At 39.5% G+C, this 15270-nt stretch overlaps 1 protein-coding gene across 1 annotated transcript in view; it reads right to left on the bottom strand.

Moving 5' to 3' along the window:
- Positions 1–1735: 1735 nt before the first annotated feature.
- LOC126389478 (high-affinity choline transporter 1-like) overlaps positions 1736–15270 on the bottom strand; it is a 15622-nt gene continuing 2087 nt past the window's right edge. The window contains exons 2-9 of the mRNA XM_050043201.1: positions 12590–12909; positions 10320–10433; positions 7694–7849; positions 7092–7240; positions 5313–5456; positions 3953–4106; positions 3663–3880; positions 1736–3578 (exon numbers count right to left, since the gene is read on the bottom strand). Of these exons, the coding sequence (XP_049899158.1) occupies positions 3021–3578; positions 3663–3880; positions 3953–4106; positions 5313–5456; positions 7092–7240; positions 7694–7849; positions 10320–10433; positions 12590–12773 (1677 nt within the window). The 5' untranslated portion in view covers positions 12774–12909 and the 3' untranslated portion in view covers positions 1736–3020. The remainder of the gene's footprint in view (positions 3579–3662; positions 3881–3952; positions 4107–5312; positions 5457–7091; positions 7241–7693; positions 7850–10319; positions 10434–12589; positions 12910–15270) is intronic.

Genomic DNA, 15270 nt, shown 5'->3' with positions numbered 1-15270 from the left:
ATGCAGCGCTACTGCCACCACAAGGCCGAACCAGGAATTACACCAACACAACACAGCGACAGTTTGGTGAGTAGAGGATGAACTGATCTCCAAAAGACATGAAGTTAAAGAGGAAACAGTCTTTTTTTTTAACATTTAATGCAAGATTAATGTTTTTATTTAAAAATATATATATATATTTTAGAGTGAAAATAATAAAAGGGCACCATGCAAAAGTTTGGCACCCCAAGACATTTGAGCTCTCAGACAGCTTTTACCACAGTCTCAGACCTTAATAAATGGTAAATAAACTGCTCTTACATAGCGTTTGTCTAGTCTTTTGACCACTCAAAGCGCTCACTGTATCACATTAACCCATTCACACACTGGTGGCCGAGGCTACGATACATGGTGCCACCTGATATTCAGTAAACTTTTCACAAGTTCTCACACACTAATGGAGCTGCAATTTTGGGGTTCCCAATGTCTTGCCCAAGGATACTTCTACATGTGGACTGGGGGAGCCGGGGATCAAACCACTGAGCCCCACTCTACCTCTGAGCCACAGCCACTTATTAGGGCTATGGCTTGTTCATAATCAACATTAGAAAAGACCAGATGATGCAAATGGCAAAGCTTTATAAATACTCTGACTCCTGAAACCTTGTCCCAACAATCAGCAGCCTTGGGCTCACCTAAACAGATGAACAGCACTCTGAAAACTAAGATAACTGATGCACAATGCAGGAGAAGGTTATTAAGAAGATAGCAAAGCTTTAGCTGTTTCCTTAGTCTGTAATAGTGGCAGTTAACAGGAACTGTAGAGATCAAGTTGAGGTCTGCAAAAGACCTGCAGAAAGATTTATCAGACTGTGGAGTGGTGGTGCACTGTTCTATTGTGCAGCAACACCTGTACAAATATGACTTTCATGGAAGACTCATCAGAAGAAAAAACCTTTCCTGTGTCCTCATCATAACATTCAGAGTCAGATGTTTTCAAAGGAACATCCAAACAAGCCTGATGCTTTTCTGAAACAAGTCATGTGGACTGATGGAGTTAAAATATAACTCTCTGGCTGCAATAAGCAAAGGTGTGTTTGGAGAAAAAAAAAAAAAAAAATCCCCCCTGGAGAATTTTTTTTTTTCTACACAGAGCACAGTTTGTCTGTTTTATGACTAATTTTTATGACACTTTATAAAAACTATAACAACCGACAATGATATAACATACATAACACTCATATTACATTTAAGTTTTGCACTTTTTAATACATTTGGAGAGAAAGTACAGTGCTTGACATTTTGACCTACCCACAGCGGTTGAGCAACAGCTTCTGGTGGGGTATGGCAGCACCACCTGCACAAACAGAACCGCAGTACACCGTATTAGTATAATCAGTGGTAATTATGGCATTTGTAAGATTTATTTATGATTATAATTGCATATGCTGGTTATTATTTGGCAGAGAATGGCAGAGATGTTTTCTTTCGTGTGTGTGTGTGTGTGTGTGTGTGTGTGAGACCCCTCTAATAAATATTAGAATTACTGCAGTAACATGTGAAGACGTGCACAATGTATGCCATTAAAATAAATGGTATGCTGGAGGGCAAATACCTGTGCATCCATCCACCTATATGCAGGCCCAGTGCATAGATGTCCCAACATACCGTATGAAGGGAAGGTGTGGGTTCATAGATTTATCCAGCAATTCCTTTCATCCCTAATTTGACAGTACATTTATAGACAGTTTCACACTTTCATTTATTCACCTCCAAGCGTATTTGGGCTTTTATTTATAGTTCAACATAAAAATTCATCAGTACCAGAAACAAAGTCAATGGACTATGGTCTTAGAAAGTAAAAGTTGCAATACTGCACCTTAAGAAATACTCTGTTACAAGTAAAATAAAAAAAAGTAATTGCAGAAAAAGTACAAAAGTATTACCATCAAAATATCCCTCAAATACCAAAAGGAAAAGTTGTCATGCAGACTGACCCATTTTAGAGGAATGCATTTCTATTATAATTACTGATGCATTAATGTGTTTATCACTTCAATGTTGCAGCTGGTAACTGCTGGGATGCTTGTGAATTTCCCCTTGGGATCAATAAATTCTCATCTTAATCGTTAATGATACATAATAATGCACCTCAAACTACCTAAGTAAACATAATTAGGGTGCTTTCAGACATTGAGTTGTCTTGCTTTGGTCCGAATCAGTGACTCATTTTCTTACAAAGTTGCATAATTGCCTAGAGTTGGTTCATGTTCTCACAGCAGCATTTACAAGCGGACCAGATCAAATGCCCTGTGCGAGAAAGCTGCTCTTGATTTTTCAGAATTTCCATGCAGGAAAAATCCAGGAAGTAAACAAAACGTTGAAGAAGAGTACACTTGCAAGATAAATGTGACACTTTGTAATGTCACAATGGAGGGACAACTACGCAGGTTGATTTTAGCGCTGCTCATCGTGGACTATATTGCTGTCATTGTTCATTTTAGTCAAACCATACAGTTTGAAAACGAGGCGCAGCTCCAACTAGAAAACAATGTTTTGATGCACTGGATGTGCTGAATGTGCATATTAAGGCAGTACAGGAGGAGGTGCACATTAATAATCCTTCAGGACTGTAACATGCTCATGTTTAACCCAAACAATGTGTCATGTGACTGCAGCTGGTTCAGATCGAGGTCAGAACACATTCTGACCGCAAACAAACTGTGCAAAAGTTCGTTTGTAACCGGTCTCGGTCCGGTTGTTTTGTTGTGCACCCAAGTGCGATTGCTGTGTTCACACCTGCCCAAACGAACCACACTTAGGGAGCAAACGAACTTGAGTTCGACTGAAACAAACCAAACAGGGCAGGTGTGAAAACACCCGTTACTTTCCACCACTGCCAAAGCAGTTATTATAAATTCACTAACACATCCACTTTTTAAAAGTGATGAACACTTAAGATTAAGTATTTGGTATAAAAATAGAGATATGATAATAAAGCACCATACAAAACATGTTAGCATCCCATTAAATCGTGTCTTTCAAGCCTGCTGATTTGTGTTCAACATTAATTCAGACTCATTCTGAACCTCAGGTTTATCCTCCTTGTCTGTTCTGGTGATGCCATTGCTCATTAGCATTAGGTTCTGTGGTGGTTTGTGGGTTTTCACTTTAAATACGTCCCATCTCTCAGGAATCAGTCCTTTGTTGAAGAGCTGTGAAGCCAGGTAGGAGAACAACAAAGTGGCAAACAGGTTGGACAACATGCAGATAGTCTGAACCGGGGCGCGCTGGACATATACGCCATCCTCGAGAGTGCAACCTGGGAAGTGGAGAACAATAGGCAACCCTATTGATGGCTCACCGCTCAGCACTCTCAACAACACGGCAACAAGCAAGCCCATGATGGAGCCATAGCCATTGGAGATGTCAAAGTAGAGGACACAGATGAGTTGAGGGAACATGATGGTGTAGGTTATGCTAGAGCCCAGGATCCAGAAAGTCATAATGCTGTTGTGTAGGATGGTGAGCGCTGTGCCAGCTACGCCCACTACCACCACAGTGACACGGATTACCCACTGGAGCTCCCTATCTGAAGCCTGCAGTGGAAAAAAAAGTCTGTAAGCTTAAACATCAAAGGAAGGTCAAGACAAGTCTACTCTTCCTCTTGGGTCTCCTCTTACCTTGGTCCTTAGCATGTTCTTGTAGATGTTGGAAGTGAAGATGGAGGCGGCTGACAACAGAGCAGAGTCTGTTGATGACATCACGGCAGCAGCGATAGCTCCGATACCGATGATGGAGATGTATTGTGGGGTGAGGTACTGCAGAGCAATGGGCAGAACTTGACCAGCCTCTCCACGCTCATAAGGGGACAGGGAGCCGTACCCGGTCATGTTCCAGTCTGTCACCAAAAATGTGACATGAAAATTGGCATAGTCTCTCTATGGTTTTCTGTTTAATTCTACTGGTGTACCTGTTGATGCTGCGGCTGCTCCAATCAGTGCAGATGGGATTCCGAGTATGAACACGATGGGAGCTGCAATAAAACAGGTGATCCTGGCAGTGGCTGACGAAGCAGCTGACAGGGTCCTTTGGTGGAAGTCCTGATACCCAAGGTTGCCCAGAGACTTAGAAAAAATAAATAAAAGCAACTGTTACACTCTGTACATTCTGGACAACAATGGAAATAAGTCCTGTGTGCAGCATCCTGACCTTAAGCAGATGTGTATCTTTCACAGTGTATCATCAAGTGAAGTTAAGCAGGTTAGGTTTAGGGAAGTAAAGTTGTGCAGGTTAAGTTTGGGCAAGTAAAGTTACGTAGGTCAGGTTTGGGCAAGTAAAGTTACGTAGGTTAGGTTTTGGGAAGTAAAGTTACGTAGGTTAGGTGTGGGCAAGTAAAGTTACGTAGGTTAGGTTTTGGGAAGTGAAGTTACGTAGGTTTGGTTCAGGCAAGTAAAGTTATGTGGGTTAGGTTTTGGGAAGTAAAGTTACGTAGGTTTGGTTTAGGCAAATAAAGGTGTGCAGGTTAGGTTTGGGCAAGTAAAGTTACGTAGGTTAGGTGTGGGCAAGTAAAGTTACGTAGGTTAGGTTTGGGCAAGTAAAGTTACGTAGGTTAGGTTTGGGCAAGTAAAGTTACATAGGTTAGGTTTTGCGAAGTAAAGTTACGTAAGTTAGGTGTGGGCAAGTAAAGTTATGTAGGTTAGGTTTTGGGAAGTGAAGTTACGTAGGTTTGGTTTAGGCAAATAAAGGTGTGCAGGTCAGGTTTGGGCAAGTAAAGTTACGTAGGTTAGGTTTTGCGAAGTAAAGTGACGTAGGTTAGGTGTGGGCAAGTAAAGTTACGTAGGTTAGGTTTTGCGAAGTAAAGTGACATAGGTTAGGTGTGGGCAAGTAAAGTTATGTGGGTTAGGTTTTGGGAAGTGAAGTTACGTAGGTTAGGTTTTGGGAAGTAAAGTTATGTAGGTTAGGTTTGGGCAAGTAAAGTAATATAGGCTAGGATTAGGCAAGTAAGGTTACGTAGGTCAGGTTTAAGGAAGTAAAGTTCCGTAAGTTAGGTTTAGGCAAATGTAGGTTTACACAGGTGCATTGTATTCTCTATTCTTGGTCACCTTTATGCATTTCAAATGTAAAAATAAAAAAAATTTTAAAAAAAATTTAGGCACACATGCTTTTTTGATAGGTATAGTCACATCACACTTTTGTCCTAAAAATTTTGGCTCAGTTTCCCATTCATTTCTATTGAAGCCCTTAACGGCACACTAGGGATGTGCTCTGTCAGCCAATAGAAATGCTGATGCACATGTTTGAAACTGTGACATATCAAATGTAGTCCTTACCAGTATTAAGAAATTATCAATCCACCTCCATGCTCTTTCCTCATCCACTGAACCAATCCAGGGGGCCTGGTAGGTGAAGTTGAAGGCAGTCTTGGTGATGTCAGTTAAATGGGGGTTCACAAGGACAAAGGGGACGCATAACCACTGCACAAAAGACAATGAACCACTGACTTTAACATTTCAAACATCTATGTTCATCTGAGGAAGTAAGGTTGTGTGTCAGACTATCCATTCTGGTATGTTCTGTTTGTTTATAAAGCACTGAATGGTTTAGGGCTAAAATACATGTCCGATCCTCTGCTGCATAGAGTGGTGCAGGAATAAGTCCTAAAACCTGGAAATGAGTTAGCATTTTAGCACTCCTGGTTCCCTCGTTTTGAAGTCAATGTTTTGTTTTTTTTTAAAAAGTCTGTGGTTAAGATATTGTCATGTTTTTCTTCTATGACATAAAATATGTTAGTAAATACCCCACTCATGAAATTTTTAAGCTTTTGCGTGTTTTAAAAAAGGCAGCTGCTAACAAGCGGCTGAACAGAGTGTTACCACCCTAAATAAAGTCATACAGTTATATACTTGTTGTGTTGCTGAGACTGAAGTCATGTGACTGTGGTGTACTTCATTTATAAAGTTAACGTTTTACTTCTTACGACTGCATTTATGCTTCAATAATCATAAAACTGGTGTTCTTTTGTAAAGATCATCTTGCTGAACAAATGTTTTAGTATCATAACCTTTTGTTTGCCACAGATTTTACTTTCTGCAATCGTCTGTCCCCAGCGTCAAAAATAAACATGGGGTAGCAGCGCACAGTTTTTATGGAGAAGAGATCTGAAACAAAAGCAAATAATTATTTGTTTCTCACACTGCACTGTAGTGTTTTAGTCATTTCTTCCTTGATAATTTAATACAATTTGGCAAAATATAAAATAGCCACAGTTGTTAAGCTACAAAATATCACGCTGTTCTGCACTGATATCAAAGTAAAATGTGGTGTTTTATATACGTGACTTCAAGGTATTCATTAACCCACCACCCTATTAACCTATTGTCTCTTTAAAGGAATACTTCACCCAAAAAACGACCATCTATACATCAACCACTCCCCCATGTTCGGTTGAATTCCCCAAGAAAGTTTTTCTCGTACGCCAAAGAATCCAAAGAATTGAGAAAATTCTTGACGAACTGAGGCTCTCTACTTCTTGCAATTGCATTTGCACTTCAAAAAGTCAAAAGTGATGTTCAAAGGGCCTTTTGTTGACTCAATCAGTCAGTCATTTCTTACACTGCACTGTAGTGTTTTATTGCTGCATTTTACACCTGTCTTGTTCTATTTCAGCTCATTTTTATTGTGTATTCTCTTGGCGCTTTAATGCTTCCGCGCTTTTAAATTGTATTTAAATGCCCTTTGTATCTGGAGCACTTTGAATTGCCCTGTTGCTCTCATTTATTATAAACCTGCCTTGTCTTGAAGGTGTGATGAGCAGATGTTTATGGGATTGGCTGGATACCTTGGTGAGGCACCACAGAGAAATTCAATAAGGTATAAGAACAAAGGTTACGATACTGTATCCCTCGGCTCCACCCTCTACTGGACTCCATGGTGATGTTTTCCTCTAATCAAAAGCACTCATACGCTCCCTGATTCGTGTTGTCATTGGAGGAAAAGTTTTCTTGAATTGTGTGCAGTTAGGGTAAACAGCAGGGTAGGCTATAACAAGCTTCACGATGCTTTAGCTGAATGTCGGAAGAAATTATCTTTAATGTGAGGAAGGAACACACCAAACTGAAGAATATGAGGGTTAGCTGTATGATGTCTGTGTAGGCGACCGAGTAGAGGCCTCCCAGAAGTGTGTAGATGATGGCTACGGCGGCAGAGATCCAAATGCAAACCGTATAGGGCAAATCCAGGATTACACTCATTGTCGCACCTATAAAAGATAACACAACCACATACATGCAGACTTACATACACATTTTATACATTTCTAAATAATTGCTCATTCTGTTTAACCTCATTTATTGATTGATTACTCGTATTATAGTACTTCATGTGAAATCTTTTTATCCTGTCATGAAACATGTTTCAGCATCTCTGCCCCAAACACAAGACGCTTGTTTCTTTCCCGTAAGTGCGTAACACCAGGTGTGTCAGTTTACTGGTAGTGATTAAATGCAGGTTTGTTACATGTTTCAGATTAATGATAATTATGATTTAATGGATCGTGAATGTTCGTCACGGTGCAATAAGCATAGAACGGTTCCATTGGTACCATCCACAACTTTTCACTGTGGAAACAGAAAAAAAGCGTACCGAACTGAACTGTACCGTACTGCTCGGTGGAAACAGGGCTTTAGAGAAAACAGACGTCAGTGTGATTTACCTAATCCAATCAGAGTTCCCGTAACCCAGATGATGTCAGAGATCAGCAGTGCCACAGACAGAACTCCACTTATACCATTTCCATACTTGGTCTGGAACGGGTCCATCATTGTCATATATCTTTTGTCTCTCATCTTCTTGGCGAAGAAAAGTCCACCTAAAGAATTTAATCACGAACAATGACTCAGCATTATGTAGTGTATTTCACCAGCCATACAGATCTGTTTAACATCGAAACCTAAATATCTACAAGGTCATCTTATAGTATCTTAATCTTTAGACACCTGGAGCCTCTTCACCTGTCTGCATTGTGACGGCCCCAGGGTCTCCACTAGGGTTTGGTGTTGGTGTTGTTGGTGTATGTGTTCTTTTGTTTCAGAGTGCTGGTGGCTTGATTGGTCGCGGAGATTGGAGGCAGCTGGCCACTGTCTTCAGCCCTTTAAAACCCGCCCTCCTGGGAACTTGGTGTCTCTTCTTTTTCCCCCTGGCATCATGCTGTGCTGACTGCATTTACTTCGTTCCTTAGTTTTTTTTATAGTTTAGTTTTGCATTATCTTGGTTATATTGTTTATTCTTGAATTTTTGTTAAAATAAATTACTTATTTTTATGGAACTCCCCATGTGTTTCCTTATTTGTGATGGTCTTAGAGTCGGACCATAACAGCATGCAGACCGTGAAGGTTTCTGTTAAAAACACCAAACCATGACCATGGATAAATCATACGTTTATACAACTACTATTATTATACATGATGACATGCATATACTTTCTTATTCAATAAGTCTCCACAGCAGCTATGTTTACACGTACACTAATATTCAACTATTATTCTGAGTATGACAGTAATATGGATATGTGCAAACATTGCAACGTCAACCATTTCAGGAATGTACGTGCAAGCATGTGTTCGCACGGTCAAACAACTCTGCCATGACATGCAGGAAAGGGCCAAAGGCTGGATTCGAACCCGGGCTGCTGCGGCAACAGCCTTGTACATGGGGCGCCTGCTTTACCCATGAAGTCACCGACGCCCCAAAAGCCAGGATCTTTTGTGCATGTAAATGAAGTCGTCAGAGTCATGATTCTCAGGTTTTAAAAGATTGAGAGATATTTTCCTTTTTATTCCACACATTCTTCTTTCCTGTCAAAACTTGGCGCTTACATCTCCAACAATGCAAATCAACGGCCAACAGTTGGGTCGGAGATTCGGGTGTGTTATGCTATAAATTGCTCCAGGACTGAGTCCTAAAACAAAGAAGTGAGTTCACATTTTACCACTCCCAGTTCTATCGTCTTAAAATCTGTTTTTTTTTATTGGGTTTGTGGTTAGATGCCTGAAATAAGGTCTGTGATTAACACATCTTAAGAGAGGACATAAAATAAGTCAGTAAATATGCCACTTTTTGATTGGGTCCTTCGTTTAGATAGATAGATAGATAGATAGATAGATAGATAGATAGATAGATAGGATCACTTTACCAAGAGCTCAGCCGCAGCATAAACACGCGTTTATAGTCTAATGTTGGCTTTTTTTCCTGGTGATTTCATTTAGGCCTCAAAAATCGTATTAGTGGTGTTCATTTGTGAGGATTATCTCGCTGAACAAAATGTGCAAGTATCCTAAATGTTTGTTTGCCTCAGAGCGTATTTTCTGTAGTAATCCAAAATCCAATGCAAAAATCCCACAGGGTTTTTGTTGAGGGAACCAGGGCGACACTAACTTCCATGCTGGCCTATAATAAACATCATCCCTGCAGCCGTCTACTGTAGCCTCAAGCAGAGATGAGGAGTGGGCTACGGACGCCCCGTTTCTTTTTAACTTTACGCCCCCAGGTTTCTTTTTCATTGCCAAATTTGTAGTCTTCTGTCTTGTTTGAATTTATCAGACTTTACACGGGAGCCACAAAAGGATTAACTTTCCTCATAGCATATACAGTAGTACGTAAATTCATGTGTCAGTTGTTGAAGTTCCTCTTTAACGTATATTCAAATGGTGCACATAGCCTCAGGTAGATGTCTTACACAGACCTGTCCGACCATCACCTGTCAAATACTAACAGGATCATTAACTGTTTCAGTGAACCAAATTAATCATAAAGATTAACAACAACAAAAGGACATAACTATAAAAATAACAATGGAGAAAAATGCATATGTAATTTTACTGTCATGGATATAATATGTCAGGATCGCACTGAAGTAACAACAGAAGAGCCTGTATCTTACAAGCTCAGCAAATGGTGTTTTATTTTTATCTCCATGGTAATTGATGTATATGCAAGAGGGGCAAAGTTCAGCACGCACTGTAATAACAAAGTCTTAATTGCATGCATACTGCCCGCAGAAGTACATACTTTGAAAGGGCAGCTGCAGTACCTACTGATAGTAAAAAGAAGCAAGTGATTCAGAGCACAGCTTTAATCTCTGCTACAAACTCTGACTGAGAAAAGTTCAATATTTCAGATTTTTAAATATTTGTTCAACTGTGACATCATACTGAAGGACAGTGTGATGTCACAAATGCCCCTCACTGTGTCTCAAGTTGGAAAAAATAATTATATTTAATATCAATTTGAGCAAACAAACTAAACACATGTCGCTTATTATGATGGAAATACTGTCTTACCAATGATGAAAGACGACGCTGCTGTCACAGGTATGACAGCCCATGTCAGTCCCATGGTTGGAGTGTACACTGCCTCTGTCATACCGACGATGTAGCCTCCTCCAACAAATGTAGCTGTAGGAAGCACGCACAAACATAAACAAAAACACACCTACTGTATAGATGAATATTGCAACTACAGGAAACAGACCAGGTAATGCTACAATAATCACACTGTAACCCTCTGTTGTTTAAGCTAAACTAACCTCTGAGAAATATAACATGTCCAAAAAATAAGTTGTAGCATACAAAAAAATGTGTCCTTTAACCAGTTAATCTTTTTATACAGTTTGCATTAGTCCACTTATTCATAACTTCAGAAGTAAACTAGTTAATTACTCATCATCCAACAGTAAGGGACTGTTTGTTATTTATTGGATGGGGGGGGGGCATGTCAAATACTTTTTGATTAATTAATTTAATTAATTTTTTATCAAGTATTGGGGACGCACTTTTTATTTTGGCTAATCATTTGATTTTCAAATTTCCGACAGTCTTTGGACACACCATCAGAAAACGATTGTAACCCAATCTGAGCTTGAAATAGTAATATTTCAATTAAAAAAAAACAAAAAAAAACTATATTGTATGTCTCATTTAAAATTTAAATTTGGCCAAATATAAAACAATTGCACAAACTTTTTTCAACTCCAGGATTTCATCCTCAACTTTTACTTTTTAACTTTCAAATGTCAAAGGGTCCATTTTAAAAATTAAATAATTCATGGTAGAGGGTGGAGTCATTTCCGCCATTTTCTGCAAGTCACACAGGTTGGACTGACTGGTGGAAGGAGGAACTGTTTTTTCATCTTCAAAGGGAGTGGAGGAAAAATATTTGTATAGCTGTTTTAGTGTTTTTATTGTTTTTAATTGTTTGTTTTATGTCTTATGTTTGTATGTTTATGTTCAGCACTTTGTTTCGGCTGTTGTTGTTTTTAAAGTGCTCTATAAACAAAGTTGAGTTGAGCTTTGAGAAGGGTCAAAAACAAACAAAAAAAAAAGGAAAAAAGTAAAGAACACTCCCTTATAATTAATAACTTATTGTACATTTGAAACACCACATAAAACTAAAGAATATGAAGTCTAATCTCTTACACTGGAGGGCTCTGCTTTTCAGATTTATATTTTATTTCAGCTTGAGATGCACGGTAATATCGGCACGTCATCAGTGTTGACCGATATCGGCTTTAAAATGAACTATCAAAATTGGCCAACATGCTTTTTCTTAATTTGCACAATGAATTAATATTAAACATACTGGGAAAAAAGTTATATTTCATGTCTCCATCTGCTGGTGGGCCATCGCGACAAGAGTGTGCATGCATGTGGTGTTAATTTCTCTAGAAACTTTTTTTTATTATTTTACTTATGGTACAAAAAAACTATATACTGAGGGGGGAAATAATGATTATCAGAAACTAAAGACATAATGAACGCCATTGAACTGAGGGGGGAAATGTTGCAAAAACGGGTAAAACTTATCATTTTAGTAAAACACTTTAAAAGTTTTAGTCAAGATGTCTTTTCATCTTGGTGACTGTATGTATAGCCTTTAGTTGCTGAATGCAGTTACTGGTTTAACCAATAAATTAAGAGTCAGACCGGAGAAGACGCTGCTTGAAAACGGTGTAAGCTGCAACGTGACGATATTGTACAACTATAATTATAATCGCGTTGTTGAGATGTAACTTAAAAACGTCGTGAGTCATCATAGTTTTAATGATCCATAAAACTGAAGGTACTGAACTGATTTGTTTTCAGCCCTCCAACAGGTTAAACTACACGGGACTGTGTGGAAATGAAAGTAATTTGTTTTAAAATGAATACCAGAGCTGCTTTGTGTGTGTTTGTACATTTCATATTAACATTTCACATCAAAATGAACAAAACAGCATCCTGTTTTTACAGAGATCCAGTAAATTAATTCAGTACCAGTTGACCAGTCAGTCAATCAGTTAATATAGCCTATAGGTTTCCAAACCCTTCATAACCAGCTGCATTATCACTTTGCAAACCTGAATAAACAACACACAGTAAAGCTTGAGGCAACCACGCGCTCCAAGCAGGTCCGCGCGCAACGTGTCCTATATATTTCTGCTGTAACTTCAATCATGGCTTTGATGTAAAAAAAAAAAAAAAAAAAAAAAAAAATCCATAAAGATGTTATCCCGAAACTCTTCTACTTACTCTAATTTAAATGTGATTCCTTAGCCCCCCACGCCCGCACTCACCTGTCATGGTGAAGACTCCCACCGCCAGGCTGATCCCTCTGTTGCCCAGCAGAGCCACCTCTGTCCGGTCCGCCTGGCTCCTGTTGTGCAGCCGCTTGGACTTCACAGACGCCCAGATGCCGATGCCCAGCACCAGCAGGTAGAAGAACACCATCACCACCAGACCTGGCACGTTGAGGCTCATCTTGCCTTGACTGACAGACACTGACTGACTGACTGATGCCTCCCACTGCCTTCCTCAAACTCACTGTTAACGAGTTGAAACAAGCAGGACTGGATTCCAGTTGGAGGACCAGGATGGTGTGGCTCAATAAAACCAGCTGAGGAGGGGGAAAAAGCAAACCTATCAGGAGAAGTGGAGAAGGTCGATTTGTTTTTTACACAGCAGCCTACAGCTTTATAATTACCTCCTAATCGAAATGTAAGTTTATTTGAAGATCAACCACACTGTAGAAAGTACTTATAATTTACATTTTTGAAAAAAAAAATCCTTTCATTCATTAATGACATTGTGATACAGCAGAGCAAACTTAAACCAGTCTGGCCATTCTCCTCTGACCTCTGGCATCAACGAGACATTTTCACCCAGAGAACTGCAGCTCACCGGATACTTTCTCTTTTTGGAACCATCCTCTGTAAACCCTAGAGATGGTTGTGTGTGAAAATCACAGTAGAGCAGCAGTTCCCGACAGACCAGCCCATCTGGCACCAACAACCATAGGGAAGTACAGTTGCAGTGAGGAGGTGTTCTGGGTCTGTAACAGTGTTTCGGTGGATAGTATGTGTCAAGTGGCATCCACAGGAATGCCAAGGGTGTGTGTTGGCACATGGCCTTTGAATGACCATTTTTCAGTTGCTACACTTGCAAACTTTGTACTACATCTTGTACTTGTACTAGTCTGACTGGTCTGGTCAGACTAATTCCAGCCTAGTCTGACAAGCATGAACTGATGAAGCCTCTTGGATAAGAGGTGAAACATCTTCTAAGACAAAACTAAGTCCAGTTGCGTTCGATTCAATTGCCTTGAGATAACTATGACCTGGATAAATGAGAATATCCACAGGAACATTTGTGACAGCTTACCATAGTTAGGATTATCTGACCACTCTCACATTTGACTTTAAGATGGCAGCTGCCAAAAATGTGTTTATTCCCTTGGGTGAAAACTTTAATATTTTATCTGGCAACCAGCTCTCTCTTGCCCAGACTGCTGAGATTGGCAACAATGGTCAACAAATGTTGGCCTTCTCACCATATTCCCCCGATAGTATGGGAATCCACTGAGCTGGGCTCCCACATGACATTCATCAGCTGTTAAAACACCACAAAGTGAAATCTGTTGGAAACAACACAGGCAGGAGCACAGATGCTTTGATCCAGTTCATTCTCCAGCCTCATGACCCCAGTATACCCAGTGATGGCAGATGTATTTAGACTCCTTGCTGAAGTAAAATTACCAATACCACACTGTTAAAATCCTTCATTACAAGAAAAAGTCCTGTATTCAAACCCTCACTTAAGTAAAAGCATGTACGTATTATCAGAAAGGTGTATTTAAAGTATAAAGGTTAAAAGTACAAGTGATTTCGGATCATTTTCCCGTCTGGAACATGTCCGTTTGTGTTTCGTAGCTTTCATAGGTGATTTTTTTTTAATGGTAGAAAGTTTGTTAGGGTTTACCACGTGTCTCCATGGTAAACCAAGGCACTTTAAAATCATCTTCTTCTTTTTAGTTTGTTTTTAGAGGCAGTTTACATCCAAAATGTTGCATTACTGCCTTCTACTGGGTTGAAAATAAAGCCCCTTTGACATAGAACCAAACAACTGCAGCATCATGCCACAATTGTGTGTGATTTTAGACAGCATACCTATTACATAAGCAAAAAAGGCGAGATGGGTGTGATGTTTAACACAACAGCATCGGCCTCTATAGTGTGACATAAAACATATGCATCAACAGTGCTTTATAAACAATAGAATGCTGCATGAATTACATTTTTTGTAGGCCAACACGGAGGTTAGCATTGTCCTGGTTCCCTCAACAAAAAGCCAGTCATATTTTTCCTCTGGACTTTGGATTATTGCAGAATAAAGTCTCTGTGTTCTACAGAAGTTTATGATACTTACATGTTTTGTCCAGCAAGATAATCTTCACAAATGAACACCACTTTTATGATTTTTGAAGCATAAATGCAATCGCCAGAAGTAAAACACTAATGTTAGACTGTAGACAAACGACACTGGCTGTAAAGCCGTGTTCTGCGTGATGATGCTCTGTAGTCTCATTTAGCCACTTGTTTAACCGCCTTTTTTAAGACACATAAAGGCTTCAAAATTTCCGAATGGATTACTTACTGGCATACATTATGTCATAGAACAAAATGTGAAAGTCTGTTAAGCTTGTGTTAACCACAGACCTTATTTCAGGCATCTAACCAAAAATCCATTGACTTCGAGACGAAGTAAGAGGCAAAAAAATGCAAACTCGTTTTCAGGTTTTTGGACTCATTCCTGCACCATTCTATAACAATGGCATAACGTGGCAATAACAATCTTTTACTGCTCCTGTTATGGTGGTTAATCTCGTCCTCTGCTCGAAATAATATCATATTTTTGGAAAAATGAAAGAGTGATTCCAGAGAGAAGCAGACAGAGGGGTCTACAGTCTGTGTTTGAAGGA

The sequence above is a fragment of the Epinephelus moara genome, chromosome 4 (assembly GCF_006386435.1).
Source record: "Epinephelus moara isolate mb chromosome 4, YSFRI_EMoa_1.0, whole genome shotgun sequence".
In the NCBI taxonomy this organism is placed as follows: domain Eukaryota; kingdom Metazoa; phylum Chordata; class Actinopteri; order Perciformes; family Serranidae; genus Epinephelus; species Epinephelus moara.
The sequence above is the reverse complement of the archived record's forward strand: the minus strand, read 5'-3'. Positions and strand labels throughout refer to the sequence as shown.